Source organism: Styela clava, chromosome 6 (genome assembly GCF_964204865.1).
Source record: "Styela clava chromosome 6, kaStyClav1.hap1.2, whole genome shotgun sequence".
In the NCBI taxonomy this organism is placed as follows: Eukaryota; Metazoa; Chordata; class Ascidiacea; order Stolidobranchia; family Styelidae; genus Styela; species Styela clava.
In genome coordinates this window covers 16,165,167-16,190,435 of record NC_135255.1, presented here as the reverse complement: position 1 = coordinate 16,190,435, position 25,269 = coordinate 16,165,167, and the positions used below count along the sequence as shown (strand labels likewise).

Sequence of the window (25,269 nt, the reverse complement as noted above, 5' to 3'; positions counted from 1 at the left end):
CTAGGATGTCGTGCTTGCGACGGACTGCTACAATTCGCGACAAGGCACTTGTGCGAGCGAGGATATTTGGCACTGACGGTTATCAAAACTAAGCTCGCAATCGCCTCGATACCCGTGACAACTTGCGTATTGCGTTGGGTAAAATAGAGCTGTGTATTGAAGATATATTGAAAAGGAAATTTCAGTTTCATCAATCTCACTGAGTCAATGGACTGTTTCTAATAAATAGTTGTCTGTATTTGAGTCAAACTGTACTAACATTAAAAACACATTTTGCGTTGTTTAGGATTGGGTCGCGAGTATTCATAAAACTCAGATTTGGGTCGCGCTCGAAAAAGTTTAAGAACCACTGGTATAAGAGCTGTTACAAAATTTGTGGAACATTTTGTGTGAATCGTTTACAATGTCATTTTAGTATTTGCAGGGGAGTCAAATATCTTATTTTCTGGCATATCGCTTTAGGTTTTTGGAAATATCTCCAAAAAAGTCATACATCATCACTCGTAAAGGTTACTTGAAGTCACGAGCGATAAATGAAATTCCAGAATCTTCTGAAACCATGCTGATTTAGGGTGGTGAGTTTTACAAAAGAAAACACCAGTCAAGACGATATATGAATCTGTCAAATGAATTTGACCACAAATATAGTTAAACGAAAAGGTAATTAATATACACACAGGAACATCGATTCTGCTATGATGGGAAAGAGTATTTTTTGCAAGTCGGACGCCAATGAAAGACCAATTCTTCTCACACCAAACCTCTTGTCAACTTTCTTGTCATTTTTACTGATATTCTCTGAGGTTTGAATTAACTTCGTAGTTCTAGTCTATTTCATTCGAAAAATCTACCAAAATTTAACTCTCGGCAAGACAAATTCCAGATTCACTTGCCAAACATCAGTGATTTTCAATCTTTCTTCTCTCGTGGCCGACTTTTGTTGCACAAAAAAAACTCTGGCCCATAAACTTGCTCATACAAGGCAAAATTACTAAAAAAGTTTTTTTTTTTTACATACATAGACGCTTTGATATTTAAAATAAGAATTACTAATCAGTAGCAAAAACTCTATCGACATTCATTGCTACTACAATCAAAGATTAACTATAGAGACACAAATGAAACTAAAGTTATCAATGACTTTGGCAATTTTTAATGGATTTGTGTCCCACCTCAAAATGTTTCTGTGCATGGACCAGACGTGGGCCATGGTTTACTGGTTGAGAACCGCTGAACTAGAGGTTTACAATTGTATATCAAACTTAAAGTATTATAAACTTTCTCAAATAACTATTAACATTTGCCAACGCTTACAACTTCAACGAAACCATTTCCGATTTCCATCATATATTTTTGCATATTTAAATAATATTTACATTTAATTGCATCAAAAATGATAAAACGATGTAACACCTGTTGATTTCTTCAGACATTCAGCATTCTTTTTCTTCCTCACACAGACTGTGTATACTGGCACATATTTCATTTCTAGTCAGATAAAACGTTATCTTGGTGTCATCTGGTATATCTTCACTATTATACAGATGAATCTACGTTGCCACTGAAATCTACAGGATTGTTGAAATTTGAAGGTGGTTCAGGTTTTTCTGCCTTCTTTATTGCTCGCCTTCTCAAGTACTTTTGCAATGCGGTTCCCCCGATTATTAACAATGCTGTGAAGGCCGCAATGCCAAGCATTACGCCGACAATTTTACCGGCAAAACCTGGATCGTTTGTTATACCTGAAAACGGAAAACAAAGTGATAATTTATAGAAGTTCGACGCAAAAATCGGAACTGGCATCAAAGCCAAATATGGCAATAGATTTTGCGGTGGATTTATGGTTTTTGATCTACCGAAGCAAGTCACGAGGCCTTTGTAATTGTTCAATAATATTTGCTCTATGGTGATTTTTCATCTTTCCGAACCTTAGAATATTTCCTTCCCGTTACGATCCTCGAATCTAAACTCTTAGAAAACTCCAACATAACTACAAATTTTCGCGTGAGAGTGATTATAAAATCATGTCATATTTAATAGTTGATATAATAGAGTCGGTCTCAACAAAAGGACGTACGTAGATCGTCATAAAATTCAAACTGATTTGCTCAAAAACAGAGGGGTCTGTGTTCAATTCTTTTAATTCTATTAAGTACATAAATTCCTTGAACATTTAAATGGTTGTTTGACTACATCGAACAAACCTATTGCTATGTTTATGTGAAAAAAACAGTAAACTGTTAGCCATTGGTCAAATTTAAATTCAGACATATTAATGGAATAATTTAAATAAAAAAAAAGTTAGACCTATGAAGATAAAATTAGCAATTACTGCCAGGAAGGTTGTAGCAATATTGAAAAGAGACCTTTTTTATTAGTAGTTAAAACTCCTTTTGTCGATATCGTCGTCAAATCGTTCGGCAAGGAATTCGTTGATCGTTTGGATATTGGATGAGTTGCATCATTATCGGTTGTAGGGGTTTGTGTTTGCTGAAAATAAAGTCGACAAATGAATATATAGAAATGCGTTACTGCAAAATTGCCGGCGCTTCCGTAGTATGTCCACCAAGATGGCGCATACCCTGATAACCCCTACCCTGGTACACATACTATGTTCAGGTTGTGCGCCATCTTGGTACACATACTGCGGGAACATCAAATGGCCATGTTGTCATTAAAAGTTTGAGAATGAGGCTAGAAAAAAGACGTCACCAGAATTAAAAATGAGCACAGTGTAGATCTTCTGTGTTCGCATTCCGGCGATCTGTTAGCCAGGGAGTTTTTCATAAGGATAGATATACAACAGTTACTGTAAAAGATTTGATACTACTTCGATTTGGGCTTTGTGTTCATTTATTTGAGCACTGCTCTATTGTTTGTTTTTAATATACTTTCAAAATCTACCTGGGTCAATATAGGCTTCGTTGTAAGTTCTCCGGAATCTTGTGACACCGGCACTGTTGTTATCGGTGTCGTTACACCCGTTTGAGTGAACAATTGAGTGGTGGATTTCGATGCTTCTGTCGTATTAATGATGGGAGTTTGGCCTGTCGAAATAAATATGAACGGTTATTAACAATTACGGCGGCGTTATAGAAAAATTAAATATAAAAAAATACGAAAGAAATATAACTAACGCAGACAATGCAAAAAATATAGTTCCGTATAATTTTAAAATTTTATATTTGAGTTTTTTAATTTTTTATTTTTATTTTTAAAAATTTAATTTTTTTATGACAAGACAAATATAATGAACCGACGGCTGTAGATTCATGATGATATTAAGGTGGACAATTAACTTATTGGTATGTATGATTCCTGACTTCGGAAAAAATGTTTTTGTAATTTGAACTGATTCGTGCGAGAGTATTGTATACTGAGCCCCAAAACAAACAAATTATGAAATCAATGACAGACATTAATAGAACGAAGTATTAACCGAAACAACAATAAAAATTGCGACATCTGGTAAGCGGTATCCAGGTTCGGGACATTCAGCGTAAAGCTGCTTGACATATTCAGAGCGAACGTGACTTCGAAAATTCACTCTAGCGTCACAATTCACAGTAATTTATGAAAAGTATATCAGGTATAAGAAAGTAAAACCACACAAGCGCCTGATTTTTTATTGTTTATCTCCAAAAAATTGCTAAAAAAGAAATGGGATTTTATATTGATCTCAGTGGAGAAGAAAATTAAGAAAAAAAATTAATTTCATGGCTAATTCAAGACTTTGTGTTTGGCTTCCTGGTTGGTCATTAGATATAGCTATTGCTGAAAATATTTGGATGGCTCAGAAACGATTTTTTGTAACAATTCACAAAAAAATCTCACTCACCTTTTACAAGTGTAGAGAATGTGACGCTGGCAGTAAATATCACGTAACTAAATTCTAATACCTTCATATTTTCAATAATAAAATCTGTTCGAATATAAAATGGTGAATTTCGTTGATCTTAATTATTTGTAAAAGCAATACTTAATATTTTAGTTATTCAACATCTATGAAAACAATTTTTACGAAAATTTATTACTCCATACAATAGAGGTATCTTCGTTTCCATGTTAAAATTCTAGACGTGCTGCGGTCTATGGTGTCCTGGGTAAAACTTTTGAGCTTAAAACAAAACTCACTGTCTCTTACTTACGCTGGCCGTTATTCGAGATATTAATTCGAAGCGCAAACCCCAAACGTACCTATTGTCGAATGGTTTTTGCATCAACGTACTGTACATGAATCACTGACTTAGCCCCTGCAGTACATATTCTTACCTTTAAATCGGGGGTCGGCAAACTTAATAATATACTAATTGACCAAATACATAACTTTCAGGTAGCAATAAAAAATGAAGTCGTTCGAGAGCCACAAAAAAGGACCTCCTGAAGTATGCGCACCAAGATGGCGCACAACCTGAACTCAGGTTATGTACCAAGTTAGGGCTCAGGTTGTGCGACATCGGACCGCGGACCGTAGTTTGCCACTGCAAGAATCTGATTTTTGTGTAGATTGACGTCAATAAGCCTTAACTAACGAGATTGCGCGGGGCCTTTTCTGAGTACTAATAAGGATAATAAATGAAAATAAAGGTTTTAAAATAAAGAATGAATTCGTCCTTACATTTCATTACCGTTTAACTAGATACTGATAATAATTTTACTTTACGAGTCTTGCATGTGCAGAACAAACACGCTGACATATACATGGTTGTAAATATGAATGTTTAGGTTTAATTATTTACACCTAGAATCCGCGACGAACCCATAGGTTGTGTTGGCACAAAGCTGGTCCTGGACATCGAGTTGTTATCGTCAATGTGAGTTACACAGAAACTACGAGTCAAAAAAAGATTTACGCTATTATGTCGAAATTATAGTCAGCTGTACGTATCTCTGCTTCAACTCTGATAAATAATTTGGAAGAAACTTTGCTAGAAAACAACGCAGCATTATGATATCATAGCACAGTCGTTCAGTCATTATAACATCTAAAGATGACCTAATTTTAACATGTCCGGAAGTAATTTGTACGAAGACAGTGATATGACACGCAGATGTTTGATTCGAGTAATAAAGCATTCAACACGACGTTTTGAAGCATCTTCAGGCTGCCTACACTGTTCAAAAACACTTACTCGAAATCGGTCAAGAAAAATTCACTGGAACGTGCGGTTAGGAATAATAATAGATACATCAGTGGCTCCCAACTGGGGTTCCCCAATACAATCCAGGGGTTCCGTGAGTTCTCATTCAAATTCTAAATTTTAGATTAGAGCCTATATTAATGTATATATATGTATACTGTTTAAATTTAATTTGATACATATTACATTTAGTTGCTGACTTTAAATATCACTTTGTTTCGACAGAATTCAGATATTTATAGTTTATAAAACTCCGGCAATAAAAGACAATTAAACTGCAGCACAGGGGTTTCTCGAGCTTCTGGAATGTCTCATTGGGGGGAACCGCTCCCCCATAGGGGTTGAACACCACTAATATCTAAAATAATTTGAATTTTTTTTTGCAAATAAGTGTACCAGTCTACAGCAGCAAAAATGACCACCTGGTTTTAAACTTTTTACATTCCACTTACTGCTAGCATGAGCAATATCTATCGCCTCACTATCTATTGATCTACACAACTATGCACCTGCATGAGAGTTTTATAAAGCGCATCAATATACGTGCGTGTTCTATATCACGTAATACACTAACCAGCTGATCATTCAAACGAATTCGACATCGTGCGATGAACTAATGAACGATCGAATCAGCATACAAGGTACTTGAATAAAAACATTTCCGCTTCACAATCCCCACTGTTATAAAATCTTCGTAGTGCTTTGCAAGGAGGATCTTTCCTGTCCGGCATGACATATTTCCATATTATTTTATTTATCTACAACCTCCCTCCCTCTCTTTTTCAATAACATGGTATTACGTTGTCTAAATGTACCACTGAATTCAAATTCTGCAATCTTTTAAGTTATCACCTCAAATAAAATTATAATGAATATTGAAAACACGGCTGTGTCATAATATTCAGAAATCATCTGAAAGCATTACACCCTAGGTGTCTGCAATCCACTACAAGTATTTATTCTGTTTACACAGCATTTGCGTGTGTTATCATTCTTGCAATTTCCATAATGAACATCTCGTACTATAAAAAGACACGCTAAAACCACGTCTGGGCGGTGTAATTCTTATATTAACGTAACTTGTATTCATACTGAAATATACGCTTTTATACAATTGCAGAAAATTGTTCTACATTCTGTTATCATGCCATTGAGCAACATTTCAATTGTATTTTCATTCTTACACATTCAAGTCTGTCCCCGTGGCATTTTCACACAGTTATTGACACGTTTACCACTATTAGTCATTTAGGCTGAAGACATTTGATAACAATAAAAAAAAGTATTTACCTTTGCCTTTGACTGGCAATACAAGTTTTATGCAGCTCACCTAAGATCAACCCGTTTTGTAGCTCAATATGCCTAAAAGGCGTCGGGTGAGAAAACCAGTAATTAAGCGTTGGCATGTGTGATGCTGATCATCCATTGAACGGGCACCACGCTTTGCACATGAGTAAATCACACAGGGTACGCGTGGACCAGCAAAATTATTCTATTAATTATTGTTATTAGACGGCTTCCCCTTCACATATTTAGATATTACATGAAATATTGGAAACTACTCGATATTTATGCGAAGCTTGCTTATTTTCAGAACCGGAATTATTTTTAATGTAACTTTATCATTTATTCAAGAACTTTTACCGTTACCATGATACTGTTATTACTTATCGGCTTTTTGCAATCATGTGAGCAATGATCATTTCCAAATTTCAAGGGATTTTGCTTCGAGAATCTTATCGATGTTCTAAAGCAGTTACATTTGCGGAAGCACTTTCTCCATTGTGAAGAGTTTGAAAGCTAAATGTAGATATAGAAACACTTTTGCACGTTTCAGTGAATTTTTTGGTGTTTTTTGCATGTTTTAGCTTGATACATGACAAATAATGATCAATTCGTTTGCAAAATATAGGTGTTTGGGTGCTCCCGAAGTATGCGAACCAAGATGGCGGACATCGGAACGTAACAGGTTAGGGTTAGGCGATAATTTTTTCCCAATTTTCCTTATTTTAGTCCTATTATCAGTTCGAAGACTGGCCAAGAGCCTCCCGTAGTATTTATACCTAAAATTATGGCCTAATCCTAACCTAGTACACATATTACATTCCGATGTCCGCCATCTTGGTTCGCATACTTCGGGAGCCCCGGTGTTTGTTTAGTATCGGCCCGTTTACCTATTCTTGGCACTATTATGGCCCGCGAACAATGCATAAATATTTTTGTGGCTCTTGAAGCCGACAACCTTGGACCACCCTGCATAAAGCATCAATAATTTTATGGCAATTCGAATACAGATAGACAGGACTAAAAATGCAGTGCACCTTACAAAAATACAGACCGATAATTATTTCGTATTTCCGCTTCCAATATATGATAAGATAAACTGCTTGGCGTTGACGCCCATATCAACTCACTAGAATGTAACGCTTAAAGTATGACTGGAGTTTAATCCGTTGACTTGCATCTATATAATACCGCCTCATTGTCTCACATTTCGCAGCTATCCTAATAAATGGGAAAAATATTATAGTATGACCACAACTGATAGGCTATATGCTGTCTTTCAAGCAACAAAACTTCACGACGGTCTTTTTACAATATCGCTACAAATCAGTGGCGCGTGAAAAAGATGTCATAAAAGGATACCCCGCGGCTCCTAGCAAATCGTTGAAGCGTGTCTGAGTGTTTGTGTCTAATAGAGAATCATTTATTAAACTGGATCATGAGATAGATACGTTTCGATACGAAATATATTAAGATAGATAATTTTATTTCGAGATAGATGACCGTGTGCTGGTCCTCCTCCTGACACGCGAGCCAAACAAAGACCAAATCTGAAAAGAATGCAATTGGTTTTACCAGTGATGTATCTACGTAAAATAGCGCCAATGGCGAAGTGTAAAAATGCGCCCACCTGGTGGTTGGTTGACAATTTTCCTTAACGGTTGTTGTGTAAATGACACAAGTAAACGTTATCATGTGACTAAACATATAATTTTACTCGGTTCTAAATTTAAGTTGGTTTATGGAAACATTACAATGATTACACAGATAAAACTTTTCTCTCTTTTTGCGCCCCTACCCACTCAAACGGCAGCCATGGCGCGAGGTATTACTGCCATACCCTGGATTTCACTTCTGTTCTTCATATCTAACGCTCTGCGACAATATTTCCAGCATAATATTAACTCCCGATGATAATGCCGCTTAATAATTTACTTCGGACAATGGTCCCAATGTATCTGCCACCAATGGAATTATATTCACTGCAACTTAAAATTGAAGAATATGAGGCGCTATATTCAAGGAACCATGTTTAAACGTTTTTCGTTGTTAGACGCTGAATTACATTTACAGAAAGCTTGTTGTGCTGCACACATTATTGACTGTGTTTGATAAATCGACGTCGAAAATAAATAATTCTCAGCTAAACAAACTAATGGTTCGTTTTGAAACGTATGTGAGGCATATTGATGTTTCATTTTAACATATATACTGTAAACTATTTAAGAGGCTTGTTGTTGAAGTCGGAGTCGAGCTCCCAAACCCCAATTTCAACATTTTGTCAAAAGCAATTTGCAGTGAGATATAAATTCTTACGTCTTTCCCAGCACCATTTTATTCTATTCTTGAACGAATTACAGAAAACTGATCATTTCTGTGTACATTGGGTAACTTCTTTAAGCGAAGTATCGGAAGGGGGAGAAAAAAGAAAAAAAAATTGGGCTAGCTACGTTATTGCAATTAATGATACTTATGATGACCTTGACAAGTTTTGCATAGATGAATCGAATTTGGCTATTTGTTGAACAGGGTGAACAGAATCTGAACAGAAAAGAGATTGCGAACCGCTACTGCGAAATAAACACACGATTTTTCATAATTCAGGTAATCGCTGGGGCCAAGCTGTTGATAAAAATAACGCATGCTCGATAACGATTATTGATGCCATAAAATGTGAAAACGACCTATACAAAAATCGGCGCTTCTGAGGTATGAGTACCAATATGGAGGTATCTAATTTTGTTCGCCTATTTTACATCAATTTGTGTAAACGGACTGAAACCTATGTACTGGACTACTGGAGGATATTCACTTGGCTAACACCGGCAGTTCCCGAGCTCGCAATAGAACTAAAACAAGGGAAATCGGAATACAATTATGGCCTAACTCTAAACTGGTACACATACTTCAGGAGTACCCAGAATACTGGGTAGACAACAATCACGTTATTGATTTTCAAGACTTCGCAATACCGTGGGGCATCCTGGACTTTCCACAGCGCACGTGTTAATGAGTGTAGTTATTATTTATATCAGGGGTGTGTAACCTGCGGCCTACGAGCAGTGGCGTGCCTAGAGGGGGGCGAAGGGGGCAACCGCCTCGGGCAGCACATTGTAGGGGGCAGCAGAACCAAGCTGTAGAGTTTGCGTTATTACACATGCTCTTCTAGATGTGTTCTTATTTAATTTAAAGCTAACAATATGTGTTCTGTGGTGATGGTTATTCAACAAGGATTGTTTCCCCGACCATTGCTCTCGGGAAAAAATTTCTTATATTTTACAATTGCAACATTTTTGATGCTTGGTTTAATAAATCAAACGTTTCTCTCTTACTTGACCTTTATTTGATTTATTTTCGTGTATGACAACACCTATAATCTGTTTATCACCCAAATTTTTTTAAAATTTAGGTATAAGGGGCAGCATTATCAGAAACTCGCCCCGGGCAGCAGACTAGTTTGACACGCCCCTGCCTACGAGAAAAGATTTTGCGGTCCGCGAATGAGTGCCAATTTTGAATGATGTGCGGCCCGCAAAACGAGTTGATTTAGTTGAATCTGATACATGCGAGTAATTCTACGTTGCTTTGCAAAGCCTATACCGGAGTCCAATTTATTATCTATGACGTTACAATGCCGTAACAGCTAGCTTGTGCGGAGCGACCAACGCCTGAAACTACTAGAAAATCGATGTTAAAAGGTGCGGCCCGCGGTTTCACTCAGTTATTTGTATCTCCTGTATCAAAAGTCGCACACCCCTATATATAGTTTGGCTATATCCGAGGGTTTCAAAATGCATACCACGAATTTTTTCTTATTTTGTTTATGAAGAAGTGAAATGTGAAACTTATAAAGAGTCTAAACAAGTGGTTCTCAAACTTATTTAGTCCCAGAGCCGCATTTCAAACCTCAAAGTTATGAAGAGCCGCACACAAACAACGCAAGTTAAAATAGCAACAAAACTTAAGCGCGTATTTAAAATACCAAGTAATCGTATCAACAACACACGTAACAACTAGGTCTGGGCAAAAATATTCGAATAGTAAAATATTCGAATGGCATTTCGGATATCCGGTACCACGTGACCTGCGCCGCTCTGCTTGGACACCGAACTCGCGCGTCTCCAACTCTATCGTGAATTTTGCGAGATTTCCCGTCGGCGCCTGCTATCAAAAAAAAAGACAAATTTGAAAAGTCGTTGTCTTTGCGTTATGGTGTTATATGCTTATCTTTGCACTTAACGTTTCATTTCAATTCCATATTTTACAAAAAGACGTACCGACCGTTAGAAACGCCAAGCCAAATTAGGTATTTAAAATAAATTTCCCAGATTTTAAACTCCGCATGCTTGGTGACATAACATTTGCCATTTCTTGCAGTACCGAACATAAATTCGATTTAAATTAAATGTTAAAACGACTTTTCTGCGTTTCATTGTGAAAAAGGCGATTTTAGGTCGTTAGAAAACTCGAGTTATATAAATTGATTTAAAAATGACCAAAAGTTTTTCCAAAAGCTTTCCAAAAGCATTAAGTTGTAACATGATAAGAAATGTCATGTCCTACTCCTTTTAAAGCACTTTGTATCAGATCTTTAGTGATCCCTTCCATCCTTGGCCAAGTAATGTCTCGAATATGTAAACATTTTACTCGACCATGCGTGGCCGTTGAGCCAAGAGTAGAACGTAAAATCAATCGTGAATTTCGTTGTTACAATGCACACTGACTCGTTCACGAACTGTTGGGTTTATTATCATCGAAAATGATTACGATTGTTAAATTTTGAATCATTTCGGCAGTAATAATTGAGCCTTAATGCATAACATAATCAAAATTATTAAGTGAAGTGCTGAATTTGCAAATTCCGTAGAGAAAATTGAGCATTACGCAGTAAGTATTTTAGCTATAATAACCATCGGGGTGTTGTTTTCAAAACTTGAAGGAATTAGTTATAATTAGCGTCTGACCCTCTATTATTAAGCACAACGGCCTAGAAATGCCTTCATTGTCAATTTATTTATCGCTATTTATCAACATTCAGGATTCACACAATCGTAAATTTGCTAGGTTTATCTATCTAATTCTGAAATAACACGAACACCATGGAAAAGCATGAGAAACTCAATTATCAATTTAATAAATATCTGCATCTCGGTTACCGTTCACTTTAAACGAGCACGGTTAATTTAGAAGCGGGATAAGGAAGATCAAATCCAGAGGATAAAACTCAGAATAAAATTCTTTTGGTTTTGAAATCAGCCCTTAATGTATTCAACAGCTGTCGCTGATGTGAACGCAAGGGTATACTAGAATTATGAAACTTCGATATCCGGCGACCCCTTATTCTTGCAAAAAACAAGAAAGGGCGGGAATATAGAATACCAACTATAGGATATCGCCGCCGAAACGATCGCGGTGACAAAGACAATCAACGACTATGATGGAAGTAACCATTAACCAGTAAAAAAACGATTTATTGCCGACTTTTCAATGTTTCTATTAATTTCCAAATGGAGCATCGATCTCCGACGTTCTCGATCCTGCGGGTATGTATAAAAAATATTCATTATTCGACTATTCGGTATTCGTTAAAAATATTCAAATTATTCGATTCGAAAAAAGATTCGATTTTGCCCACCCTAGACTAACAGCTATTTAATTTGGCTTTTATTCCTAATAAGTTTGTCAAAGCGTGTCGTAATCGTGGAGGATGCAAGGTGCAGTCGCTGCTTGAGATGATCGCCAGATATTTCGGGACTATTTTTGATTACTGGAACAAAATTAAAATGCTCTAAAAATTGAAATATTCATTGAGTTAATTGATTTATACATAATATGAAACTCCACGAAAGCAAGCCAATGATTACAGTCATGTCTAAAATCTTTCCAAGTGATAAGTGTCCAAGTGGCCGCGAAAACGCTTATTGTTGCGTCACTATTACATCTTGTAGATTAGTCAACGCTACGCAAATAAACACGGGGGAATCCATCCGACTAACTAATAGACTTCCGCATTTTGATTTCAAGTCAATGATTAGTTTTCAATAAAAAAAGACTAAATTTTCTTTAAAAGTAATCAATTTTTAAAGCATTAACAAGAGCCGCAGGAAAGGTTGTTGAGAGCCGCATGCAGCTCTCAAACTCTAGTTTGAGAATCACTGGTAAACCGTCTAATCGCTACTTACATCCCATGCCTATCTTCCGAGAGCACTAGAACCAAGAGGCATTCAAAAAACAAAATATAGAACGAATTTAACAGTTAATAAATAAATACAGTTCATAAGATCTGCTCTAATAAAGGTTTGCCGATATACCAATATTCCAAAGCCGTTACGTTTCACGAAACTATTACAGAAATGATAGAAACTCAAGTCCATAAAACAAGAGAGCAATGCACAAATAAATAGGAAGGTTGCGCACCTGCACCAATACGGTAACGATTAAGTTGTCATCTGAGCTTGCAGGAAAAGATCGGAGGACAAGCGTAGCAAACAAGATGGAATAAAAAAGGATAATTTGTGTAAAGCCCTGCCACTATTGAAAAAATGTGACATTTGAGAAAAATACCCTCGCCACGTTTTAAATAAAAAATAGTTATTATCCAGTTAGGGTTATCGTTAGGAATGATTTGAAATTTTGAATTCCCAGCATAAAATGCTTTCCTAACCATCACCTTGAATTTGAACTTACTATTTTACTTATTTTAAGCGTTGGAGGGGATTTTTCTTTTGGCGGGGGGCTTTGCGAAAAAGATCTTCGGGTTTTCTGAAATGATCGGAGACAATTGTGAGCGAACGTATTGGAATACAAATCGTTCTCATGCATCAAAATTAAGCGTCAAATTATTTGGGTTGAATATCGGGGCCCATGGCACTCTGGGAAAATTTGAAAAAATAGCTCTCTAGCGGCTTTATCCATCTTGAACTACTGAGAATTTGAAATCGATGGGTCCATTCATTGCGGAGAAAATCATCCTAACTACACAACAAATTAATGAAATGTACACGTTGAGCCGATACCAGCGAATGGAGATTTGCCAATATTTTATATCGGTAGTAATGAAAACAAGTGATATTTGTGATTCAAATTTTTTAGCAACATTCTTGCCATATGACGAGCATAATGAACTTGGACTACTAAAATAAAAGCGAGGTCAAACATCGATAAATGCAAACATATTACCGTATAAAGAATGACAAAAAATTCCAGTAATGGAACTTGTGACGATGAAGTATGTGTACCAATATGGGGGTAACCAATTTTGTTCGCCTATTTTACATTAAGTTGTTTAACCTATGGTCAGGGGGTATATTCACTTGGCTACACAGACAGTCCCCGAACTCGTAATATGACTAAAATCCATTAGAATTAAGGCCTAGCCCTAACCCGATACACATACTACGGGAGTAGCGAAGTCAGTACTACACTGGATCATATGCTGTCAATGATTAACTTTCAAGCAATTGTTTCAGCAAACGAAAAAGTAATTTATTTCTCCCGTATATAAAATGCGGATTATTCAAGTCAATGCCAGTGGAGGGGCTCAGGAGGTTCACACGAATCAGTTACTGTATTGTCAATGTCAAAAAAATGAGCGAAGCCGTTCTTGAGCTCTGACTGCTAGTGTTATATTTTGCGTTTGGAGAGTTGTGTATTAGTTCTTTGTTAAGCGTGTCACGTAAATGTATGTTACGTCTTGACATACAATAAGACAAACAGTGATAAAGATATAAGTACGGCATAGATTTCTTAGAATGCGGGAACCTGTTGCTAGTCAGTCAGAGACAAAATGGAACCTGTTCTTAGAATTTTGAATTCCATCGCTGATGCATTTTCATAATCTCTATGCTAGAACAGCAAAAATCATGCATATTTATAAACAATAAATGAAAATCGTTTAAACGAAAATAGGAAATTTGTTGAGAAGAAATTACGTAAAGCCACATTAACAAATGGAAATTTTTGCAGAACTGTTTTCAATTTAGAATATTGATTTCATCCGGGGCAGGCAAAAACGTAGTTGTACGCCATCATTGGTTTTCAAACGGGGTTCCGTGGCATCCTAGAGTTCCGCAATTAGAGTCCAGGGACTCTTCTCCAGAAAAAGTTTGAGTAGGACTGTAGTAGACAATAGATGTTTTACATAGTAGAAGTAGACAATAGGAAAACTAGAATTCCGTTGGAAACCGAAGACTTATCGATCGAAGGTTAGGGGATCCCCCAAAACAGTGGTCTTACTTTATAGTGACACCGTGTGTCTCATCACTAATTAATTAATAACTCGCTAATTATACGACATAATTCATCCAAAATCAATAGGCTTCTGGTCCGAGCTAAGATGAATGCACATGCAACATTTGGAGCAGATTGAATTTCGCTTTCGTGAGATATCGCGTGCATCTAACACACAGACATACAAATACATATCAACATACTTACCGATCAAGATCGATAAGTAATAACATCATTATTGTCTAAAATAAAATATTTGTGACTCTAATACCTCCCACTCAAAGTAACACAGAGTCAGCAAACAGTCTCCCGAATTGAAATGATTTCATGGGGATTGAGTCGATTTAACATATATAGCTAGAGATACGCATATACGCCATATTTGATAATAACAAATGGCTATTGCTGAGTGGTAATATTTCACAAATAATCAACTTTTAAATTGAACTTCACGAAATTTCACGAAAACTAACAGAATATATCATAAACGATTCAAGCGAAAAAATATTGGCGAAAAATGCAGCACACTGATAAAATCAAGCAATAAAAGAAATAGAAAATGTTTGCCAATAAAGTCAAAAAAGTTTAGGGGAAAACCACAATCGGTTATCAAGTCATATTCCCAGTGTAAATGACCAAACTGTATTGTTACGTGTTAAAAAAATATATCCTCATTTTTGCAGTGAAATATTTTTTAATTAGTAAAAATGTTTGTCTTCTATTATTCTGGATACAATAGTTTATTAAAACTGTTTCTAAAACGGCCATTTGCTCTGCTAGCCTTATACGCTACCAAAGCTCAAAATCAGCCAGAGGCTAGTAAACGAAGCATATAAAACGAAATCATAATCTTCTTGTGTCGTCACAATGCTTAACCAAAAAAATTTGAAAAGAGCAGTTTGGTTGTAAATATATAATAAAATGTTCAATTACAGACACATACCATAAGAGTATATAAAATAGAAATAAAAATCAAAAGGAAATAAAAAATAGCTTTAGATATGACCCGGACACGGCTGTTTGTATCATTAGCACTACTTTCGATTTTAAATACGCCTGAGCACCCATTATTCTTGGAACTGCGAAAGCGTTAACAACCAAATACTTTAATATTCATTTATCTTTTCCTGATGAATGAGTTTGAGATATATTATATATTGTAGCCCAAGTTCCGAAATATTTAAGTGCCGTTTGTATCAAATGTAATGTAACTGGAAGAATCGTATTACCCAAATTTGACCATTTTTTTTCAAGTTCATTATAGACAAAGCAATTGCTCAATTTGTATTTCACCGGATGATCTTTACAACACGGAATCTTCTTGAAATCTTATTGGATTATTAAACAAACTCTGTCTCATTGAATCACGTTGTCTTGTTCTTCTACGCCTGATAAAACAAAATCCAACCAGCAGAACAACCAAGGTTAATATAACTCCAGCTGCGATGGCACCTCCGTGACTTGCTTTGGCTGTAGCGCCTGTAAAAAAATAGAACGTTTTTATACACATGAGCACGCATATGAAATTGAGTGTTTTCACAAATCAAAATAAATCTTGGTCAATATCGAGTCCCATGGCACTCAGAGGACATTTGGAAATAGCTTTCTAGCGGCTCTAACCACCTTAAAGTGTTAAAAGTTTGATATCGATCGATCCATTCATTGCGAAAAAGGGGCCAACAACAATAATATATCAATTCAAGGTTTTAAGTTCATCTCCAGAGAGTAAAGTCGATAAGACGGATTAATCATGTGACGAATATCGGCTGGTCAATAATCCAGGTCGAGTAGTTTAGTAGTCAACCGGTTTATTGCTCGATGAGCACCATGTTTACTATGGTGGCGGAGGAGGCCGAAAACCGATTACATGAACAACCCGTGCGTTGGCGAGGAGTCAAGAAGTCTTCCTGCACAAAAGTATCCCCTGCAGGATTTGGGTTTGCGTAACCATGCACACGGAATAATCTTAACACGATGCGGCAATAGTCGAGACGAAAACAATAGATGCCAAATCAGCTTGTGTATGAGAATTTCTGTTCATTTTCACACATATTTGATTGACCAACGACAATATGATATATAAAACAGTGACGTCCAAAGGATTACGAGCGAAACCGAAATTAAACAATTCGGAGGCTCGAGGAACTCATATGCAATTGCTTAATTGTCTTTTGTTGTCTGAATTACATAAATCATAAATATATATAAAAGCAAACCGCGCAAAACAATATGATCTTCAAAGTTTAATAATAGTGGCGTACTTTTAATACGTATATATATAAATACAATATTATATTATAGACTGTATGATTAGAATTGGCACTTGCGGAACCCTAGGGCAGTGCTACTCAACTATTTTTGCCATAGATCCGCATACAAAACATCAAAATTATTTGGGTCCGGTGTTTCCATAATTTATATTTCGGCATCCGTAAACGCGCACTCCCTTGACCGGCTGATGATTAATATCAGCTAATCAAGATTGTTCATTATGATGTTACAGTTTTTTTCATATATATTTTCAAAACAGTAAAAGTTATTTTATAAAATAAAACTTTAAAAGTGGGGAAAATGATTCAAAATAAAGAATAGGGTGCGGTCCGAATCAAAAAGACGAAAGGTCCGGATTCGGACCGCGGTCCGCCAGTTGAGTAGCCCTGTCCTATGGTGCCGCAGAACCTCGATTAAAACCAACTGACATAAGGAAATTCAGATTGATGATCTACTGCTGCTGCTCAAGAGGGGTTTGCGTAAAAAGGTAACGCTCCGTTGAAAATTCATTAATATTTGCATTCAGGTTTTTTCAAACAAATCCACCCTTTTGCGTTCAAATTGAGCTTCGATTAGCAGACTTGATATACGTGTGCTTTCTATATATAAATTGTGCCTAGGAGTGGAAAATTTAAGAAAAGTGACATCTTGTATCTATTAATAGAATTTGTGATTCCTAATGATGGACATCTTCAAGTTTGGAAGTAATTATACAATTTTATTTGAGACAGCGTCGGTTAAAACTTAACCAAGTCTAAGTCTTAGTGAATTTTCATAGCGTGTTCCTATTCCAGTCTTTGCCCTTCCAAGCAGTAGAATTTTGTGGGCAACAGTGAAATGCATAGATTGAGCTAGCAGTGATAGAAGTGAATTGAGATGCGTAGTAATTGGTATTTCATCTGAGCCCAAATTCGAGTTGATTCATTTTGCCACTTTAATAAGTGATTCGAGTACTGGCAGAACATCTTTATTCGACATGTAGCCATTGGTAGACTTGAAAAGTAACTTTTAAAGTACCTAACTACGTACCCTTTAAAGTTGTTAAAATAGTTTTGCCGCCTTTTGTAGTTGTTGATTGACTCTTTTTAGTGGTTTTTGATAATTTGGTGGTCTTAGCTGGCTTCTTTGTTGTTGAGGGAGTTTTCCCTGCTGGTGCAACACTTTTGGCTGTGGAGCTCTTTGATGTTGATGGAGTTACAGCTGTAGATTTGGTTTTTCCATCGGGTGTTTGAGCTTTATTTGTTGAAGCAGTAGGCTTGTTTGTTGCTTTAGGGGCTTTTGTTGTTGTGGGGGCTGGGGATGGCGACGATTTGGTTGCGGTAGAAGGTTTAGGAGCTTCTGTAGTTGTAGTAGTGATTGAACCTTTTACGGTTGTGGTTGGAGCAATAGTTTTACCGGCAGAAGGTAATATTGTAGATGGGGTAGTTGTGGTGGTCGGAGCTGGGGTGGGTGCAGCTGTAGCGATTGTTGTGGTGGTCGGAGCTGGGGTGGGTGCAGCTGTAGCGATTGTTGTAGTGGTCGGAGCTGGGGTGGGTGCAGCTGTAGCGATTGTTGTGGTGGTCGGAGCTGGGGTGGGTGCAGCTGTAGCGATTGTTGTGGTGGTCGGAGCTCGGGTGGGTGCAGCTGTAGCGATTGTTGTGTTGGTCGGAGCTGGGGTGGGTGCAGCTGTAGCGACTGTAGTAGTGGTCGAAGATTTTGCTGCTGCCGTTGGGGTTGTGCTTGTCACTGGGGGTTCTTTCGTAGTACTTTTCAGAGTGGAATCAGTTGATTGGGTTGTTGTTGTTGGCGATGCTGTAGTAGAGGGAGTTGGTATGGCTGTGATAAAAATAGATTTACTGTTGAAAAGTTCATTGAAATTAACCCATTCCTCAATTTGATATAAAAATATTTTTATGCTGTATTGCCAGTGGTTCCAAACTTTTTAATATTGTTACCCCTAAATCGAACCACCAGAAACTTAATAACCTTTTTCAAAATAAAAAACAGTATTCATATCGTTATCACTTTTTCTTTAGTCAAAAATACAAATAATATACTAACACCCATGGCATTGCATCTTTCAATCCGACTTTAAGATGCTAAACTAGCTCAGCTTTTCAGTCTACGATATGTACGGCGAAGTATTGGTATTATGTCCTTACCAAGTGCGTGACTAAACGACAACGACTTCAGAAACGCCCTTGAAAATTGCAGTTGGCGGAAATTGAGGGAACTACTGGTGTATTCTATAAACTAGGTTTCAAATATATATAAATAGTTGAACTAGGAATTTGATCCGTATATCGCACACAAACCATATTTAAAACTCGGAAAAAAGGTTTTCAAATTACGCGCATAACTCTGATCGCAATCTGATCATATATACCTCGAAGGACTGGAAAGATCTCTTTGGGAGTTTGACAGTGATAATGAGGATGAATTTGAGGGATTTCTGGACACTTTTTACCGTTATTTAAAAAGTAAAACATAACAATAATGGTTTTCATTTTCATTAAATCTCCTCGGCAACCATTTTCTGTGATGGTGCGTACGACGTGTTACAATTTGTAGGGTAATATGCAAAATCGGCAAATATACGCAATTGTTGTACAATTATGTTTCTCTTAAACAAAAATTGAAATGCTCTTACCAAGTGAAACATCCAATAACAAGAGGAAAGCGATGAAATGCAGTACCTTCGGTACCATTTTGTCTTGTCTTGGTTTTCAGAATTTTTTCTATAAACTTACTATGCTAAAAGAATAAAATGTAATTATAAAATAAATATGGTTTTCTGAAACGACATTGATCGAAAACAAAATATCTTATGAATCATGTCTCGAAGACTGCGGGATGCCGCAGTGTGGTTCACTAGACGCTAGTCGGTTACGGCTTCCTCCACCATCAAGTCTATGCTTCAGAAAACAAATAACTGGTTGACTAATCTTATACCCGACATGGACGGGTAACCGGACGAGAGGCCGTCGTTCGCCATACGAGTAAGCTGTCTTGTCGGCTTTCCTCTTCCCGAGATAAATATGTAAATCCTATCCTTTATCACCCCTCAAAAAAACATTCAAATTCGTCAACAAGGTGTCAACTTTCTAAATAGTGGAAACATAATCAAAACAAGAGAGCAGTTTTTTAAATCGGTACATCAGTGCCTTATCTGAGAACGAGTTGGCTGAAAATATTGGAGAACAAGTGTGATGGGACAAACAAGGGCGCTCCGGAAGTATTTGCACCAAGATGACGCACAACCTGAACAGCTCTAACCTGGTACGCATGCTATGTTCAGGTTGGGCGCCATCTTGTTACGATTACTTCGGAGCACCCAACAAGTGTGACCCAATGAAGTATTCATATTCCATAAAAGGTGTTTCCATAAATAAATAAAATTGGGGTAAAATGTTGGGATCTATGGGACACAAAGAAAATAAACGTAACAAGCTTCTAACGGTTTGTATAGTTCAATTAAAAAAAAAATTGAAATCAATCAGTCCATGAGCTTTTCCCAGCCACGGCAATACGATCCATATATGTTCACCTCGTGTCCAATAATGTAACTGAGACTGATCAAAAAAATACATCTGAACAGATAACCAGTTGATCGGTTATCGTTCCTAGATGGTTAACGGTTACAAATAATTTTGTCCGTGAACCGTCATCCAAGTGTAGGTGACCAAAACTGTTACTACTGTACCTTCGCCCATTTGATCATACATTTTTCGATACATCAATTTCCCATTTTTTAGTTTTTCAAATTTTTTTTCACACACTCCTATTCACAATATGTCATAAGGTTAGATCATTCCAATTATAAAATTGTTGCCGGGCTATTGAAACAATATTTTTCCTTCTATTCAGCGCAATTGAAAAAATTCAAAAATTTCAAAATTTCGCATCTTTCAAGCGTGACCTCTGAATAGATTGATCATTTAGGGCATGGCCCACCTACAGCCACATTTTAACAAATACGCTACAATTAAAGCATGGCTGCAATGACAACAGCATATCTTACATAAATAATCAAGGAAATAACAGGTGAGTAAACACGCGCACACGGCCTGATAATTATACATCGCCAGAAAGCTTGGTGGTTCAAGTAGTTTCTAATATTCCAGCGTTAGCCCGTAACTCGAATCAAAGATAAGTATTCTTTACTTTTAAGTGAGAGCGTGTGCCCTAGCTTGTAGCGCAGTCACTAAAATGCATAAATCTGCAAGGTCAATCAATTGATCGACATGCAAAAATAAACACGCGTAGAATAAGGAATTCACCTGAAGATTTTTAACAGACTTTAATAGAGATTTTTGCAATTGCAAGTGTATCGGTAAAACTATCCCCAAACATATTAAAATACGCCCCCAAAAGAAGAATTTCTAAATCTAAAAGAAATATCGACTTTTGTTAACGAATGGTTGTCTGGAGAAATCGTATATTACAGATGACTATGAAAAATTTACAATCAACGTCAGCGCACAACTAAATTGATCAATTAGCTTTGCCCTAGACGCTTCCTATGAACGCTGAATTTCTTTTGTTAAGATAAATATTCAGTACTCCCGGAGTAAGTGTACCAGGTTAGGGTTAGACCATAATTTTATTCCGATTTTCCTTATTTTAGTTCTATTACGAGTTCGGGCAATGTCTGCGTTAGCCAAGTGAATAACCCCCTGCCCATAGTAATCAGTCCCTTTATAAAACTCAATCTAAAGTAGGCGAACAAAATTAGTTACCCCTATATTGATACACATACTTGTGTAGCGTCAAATATTCTACTATTAATTCTCATCTGCTTATAACTAACCCAAATCCCCGAAATCGAAAAACATAAAATATACATTCAAAAAGCCAAGTTAAGCTAAAATCGCTATGCTAAGCTAAAATCAACATGCTCAGTCATATAATACAAATCATTATATATGAAACCTACAACATTTATTTGCTCAATCGTGCGAGCCAAACAATGAAATATACCTATTTCCACGTCTTCGTTGTGAAAAATATTCGCTACACTGGTATCGCTCAATGTGGTTATGACGTAACAGATATTTTGAAAGTATTGATTATTATCGTAGTCGAGAGGTGTCGCTTACAGATTCCATAATTTTGTCAAATTTATCTTTTCGTGCTGAAGCAAAATCGTTAAAAGTTCGCTTTCGCGGTGGAATAGATACATTGAAAAATGTTTCAAGAAGCCTTTCACACCTTCGCTCAAAATAAAAATCTCTTAACAATAAGCCACTGATAGGTACGGGCATACAGTTCTTGAAAACGCCAAGAAATGAATCCACGGCTTTGCTTTGGCAGTATTTCATCAAAATGGGAGGCATATAAAATGCTGGTAACAAACTTGACGGCTAGTCACATATTTTGCAAAGTTACTTGCTTCTTTGCTCAATAGATTCATCCTCAGTGTCATTTGATTACGCGGTAATTTAAAAAATCTGACCACATTCTAAAAAGGAACAACGTCAAAATCTTAACTCACACAATCCATCTAGGACTATACATATATGCTCGATTTGGGTATCAAATTCATTCAATTTTATAAATAAACGTTGAGTATTGGTGTAACATTTGCTATCCGTTACACCAACAAAGATAATATAATTATCGTAACAACAAAATATGCATGCTTACTCTAAAAAACTTCCAATTGCTAGCCGAATATAAAGCGAAATGAATACCCTAATACAAGTTTCTACACATTTCACAAATACTTCACATTGCAAAATCGATAATGGTATGTCGTGCCAAATCGACATCCAAGCTGCCTGCAGCATACTAATGCAACATTAGCGAAAGTGCCAAATCGGCTTTCCCTTGCAAAGTGAAAAATTACCTTATGTACAGTATTCACATAAAACCTAGATTTAACTCAGTTTGCCAAAAATCGGAACATGAATGAATCTTAGATGAAAATGATAAGATTTTACTACTGATTCTTAATAATCAGCATCTCCAGAAAATCTTTCTCCATTTCTCGAAATTTTAATATTTGGATGTTAGTTAATCACTCCATGGGAAGTAAGTATATCGTCACAGTAAAACCAAAAGAGCTTATTAAAGTGCACTTTTCAGAAATGGATTTTTTTCAAATCTTCTGTCGTATGGACCAAGGGTCATCTTTTGGTCAGGGTTTCAAAACTGTACTATTTTAGATAGTGCCTTGCGTCCACTGTTAGGTTTGGCTATATAGATCTGAAAAATACAAAAATGCAATTTTCTCGAAACCCTAAAAATGTGACATAAGCCAAATTGCTTTTACCGCGACAATATACATAATCTGAATATCAATAACGTTAGCCACAAAATCCGCACAATGATGAAACATGTAAATAAACTGTATTACTCACTAGAAACCAATGTCTAATATCCACAGAAAAGTGCCCAATCTTCCTCATAAATTTTAATATTGTTTGTTCCATTGTGCGATATTAACCGGTGACAATGCCTTAGTGATGCCAATATACTAATGAAAGAGAATATTACGAAACACATTAAATCAGCCACAAGCAGTTATAGCTTGCTGTATAGGACACGACGATTATTTGAAAATTTCGACTTCGATTGATTGGAAATCTTGGCTATGAAATACTTCATCTACCGTTATGCATTACCACTTCCCTCTAGATAGAAATGTCTAACAAAGTAATAAAGCAAACAACCTAAATCAGTACCAACCCTGACAATATTACCACCGACTCACTTCCGTTAATATTGAATTTCAGTCTACCAATCGATAAAATCATAAAACTATAAACCACTGTTTACATTCAGTGTACTAGAAAATCTCTTCTAAAGAATTATACCCTTTCAGTGATAATAGAGAGCATCTATGTGTGTATTACGGTGAATGGTATCAGGATATGTAAACGGATTACTGAAAATGGTATGAAAATTGCGCGAAATTTTTCAACAGTATGTGCCTGATTTGAGTAATTTCCTGCATGTAGTTTAGTTTCGAGGTCTATCGGGTAACGAGTAATACAATGAAAACAACACAATAGATTTTCCAGAAAATTTTCTGCGCCTGAGACGTATTTGTACCAATACGAAGGTAACTGACTCTGTTTGCCCAATTTACATCAAGTTGTGTAAAGAGAGGGAAGCCTATGGGAAGGGGGACTTGGCTAACACAGACAGTCCCCGAACTCGTAATAGAACTAAAATAAGAAAAATCAGAATGAAATTACGGCCTAACCCTAACCTGGTACAAATACTACTTGAGTACCAAATTTTCGACAACACGACTATGAAATAGCAAGGTATCCGTTCCACATGATATCTGCTTAGTTTGGGACTAATAAATATACAAATATCAAAAAAAAATTGCAGCGAACTGTGGGCAAAGTGTGAATTTGCGGTTTTAAAATGGATTACAATCAATATCAAAGGGTTCAAAAAGCAAAATATATTTGAAGCAGATGAGCTGGGCCCACATTACATATTGTCCAAAGATGGCTAATTCGTGCAATTTTTAGTTTGACATCAAATCACTTAGCCAACTTCGACTGGCGACATTCATATAGGAGTAATCCGTTAGGAGCAAAACCCTTCGTTTATTAATTTTTAGAGAGATTTCTTCGTAATGTCTGTTTCCCTAACGCTATGACGTAATCCGTTCAGATTCTTAGGGGCGCAAGAAATGGAAATTTTTCGGATTTCGAAACTTGGATCAGCATTGGCCAATAGAGACTCGACCTCAGTCGTCATTTTTGGGATGTAAATTCAAGCAAAAGACGTTTCGCAATTCTCGTTCCTATCACATATTAAGCAAATAAATTACGAAATAGTGCTATTTCCTTGAGTATAGCACAACCAATATCGTGACGCACATTGTTATTTCGGACATGCGTAACACATGTTTAGACTGGCTGATGCTATTTTCTGTAAACAATAATTGCTTTAGCGGCGTCAAAAGTTCGGAAATGATTTAATTCGAAATAAACCACTCGGCCATATCTATTCCTCATAGTTAATTACTTGCCAACATTCATAGTGTTATGGATGTTCAGAAAGCAGTCCTATACATATTTACACAAATTTTTCTGTGCTGTTGGTCAAAAAAACAAGTATGAATCCCAGCAGCATCGGATAAAACATGGCAGACCTGTTGTGCTTTATTTATCCTGGTAGCAATCATGAGCTATTTTGGACCTGTGTAAGTCTATCTTTCTGACATATCACAAACAAATAATAAATGGCCTAGTTATTGACGATGCAGTTCCCTATCCAAAATGTTCAGTTTTCCAGAAATCTGCTTTGCAATCAATATCCATTTTAAATATTCCAAACTAACATATTTTGGTGCCACTTTAGTGTGTGATATCACTCGCTCAACGTGACCCCAATCGCA

General features: G+C 36.5%; 2 protein-coding genes across 2 annotated transcripts; both read right to left on the bottom strand.

The window, feature by feature from the left end:
* Positions 1 to 1,327: 1,327 nt before the first annotated feature.
* Positions 1,328 to 3,997, bottom strand: LOC120331946 (uncharacterized). Its single transcript, XM_039399131.2, has 4 exons — positions 3,839 to 3,997; positions 2,905 to 3,047; positions 2,367 to 2,490; positions 1,328 to 1,742 (listed from the first exon to the last, which is right to left on the bottom strand). Exons 1-4 carry the CDS (start codon positions 3,903 to 3,905, stop codon positions 1,537 to 1,539), a joined length of 540 nt encoding a protein of 179 aa, XP_039255065.1. The 5' UTR covers positions 3,906 to 3,997; the 3' UTR covers positions 1,328 to 1,536.
* An 11,803-nt stretch (positions 3,998 to 15,800) lies between these two features.
* Positions 15,801 to 23,395, bottom strand: LOC120331776 (uncharacterized). The gene is made up of 4 exons (XM_039398922.2): positions 23,267 to 23,395; positions 19,555 to 19,658; positions 17,955 to 18,740; positions 15,801 to 16,133 (listed from the first exon to the last, which is right to left on the bottom strand). Exons 2-4 carry the CDS (start codon positions 19,610 to 19,612, stop codon positions 15,958 to 15,960), a joined length of 1,020 nt encoding a protein of 339 aa, XP_039254856.2. The 5' UTR covers positions 19,613 to 19,658; positions 23,267 to 23,395; the 3' UTR covers positions 15,801 to 15,957.
* Between the last annotated feature and the right edge of the window lie 1,874 nt (positions 23,396 to 25,269).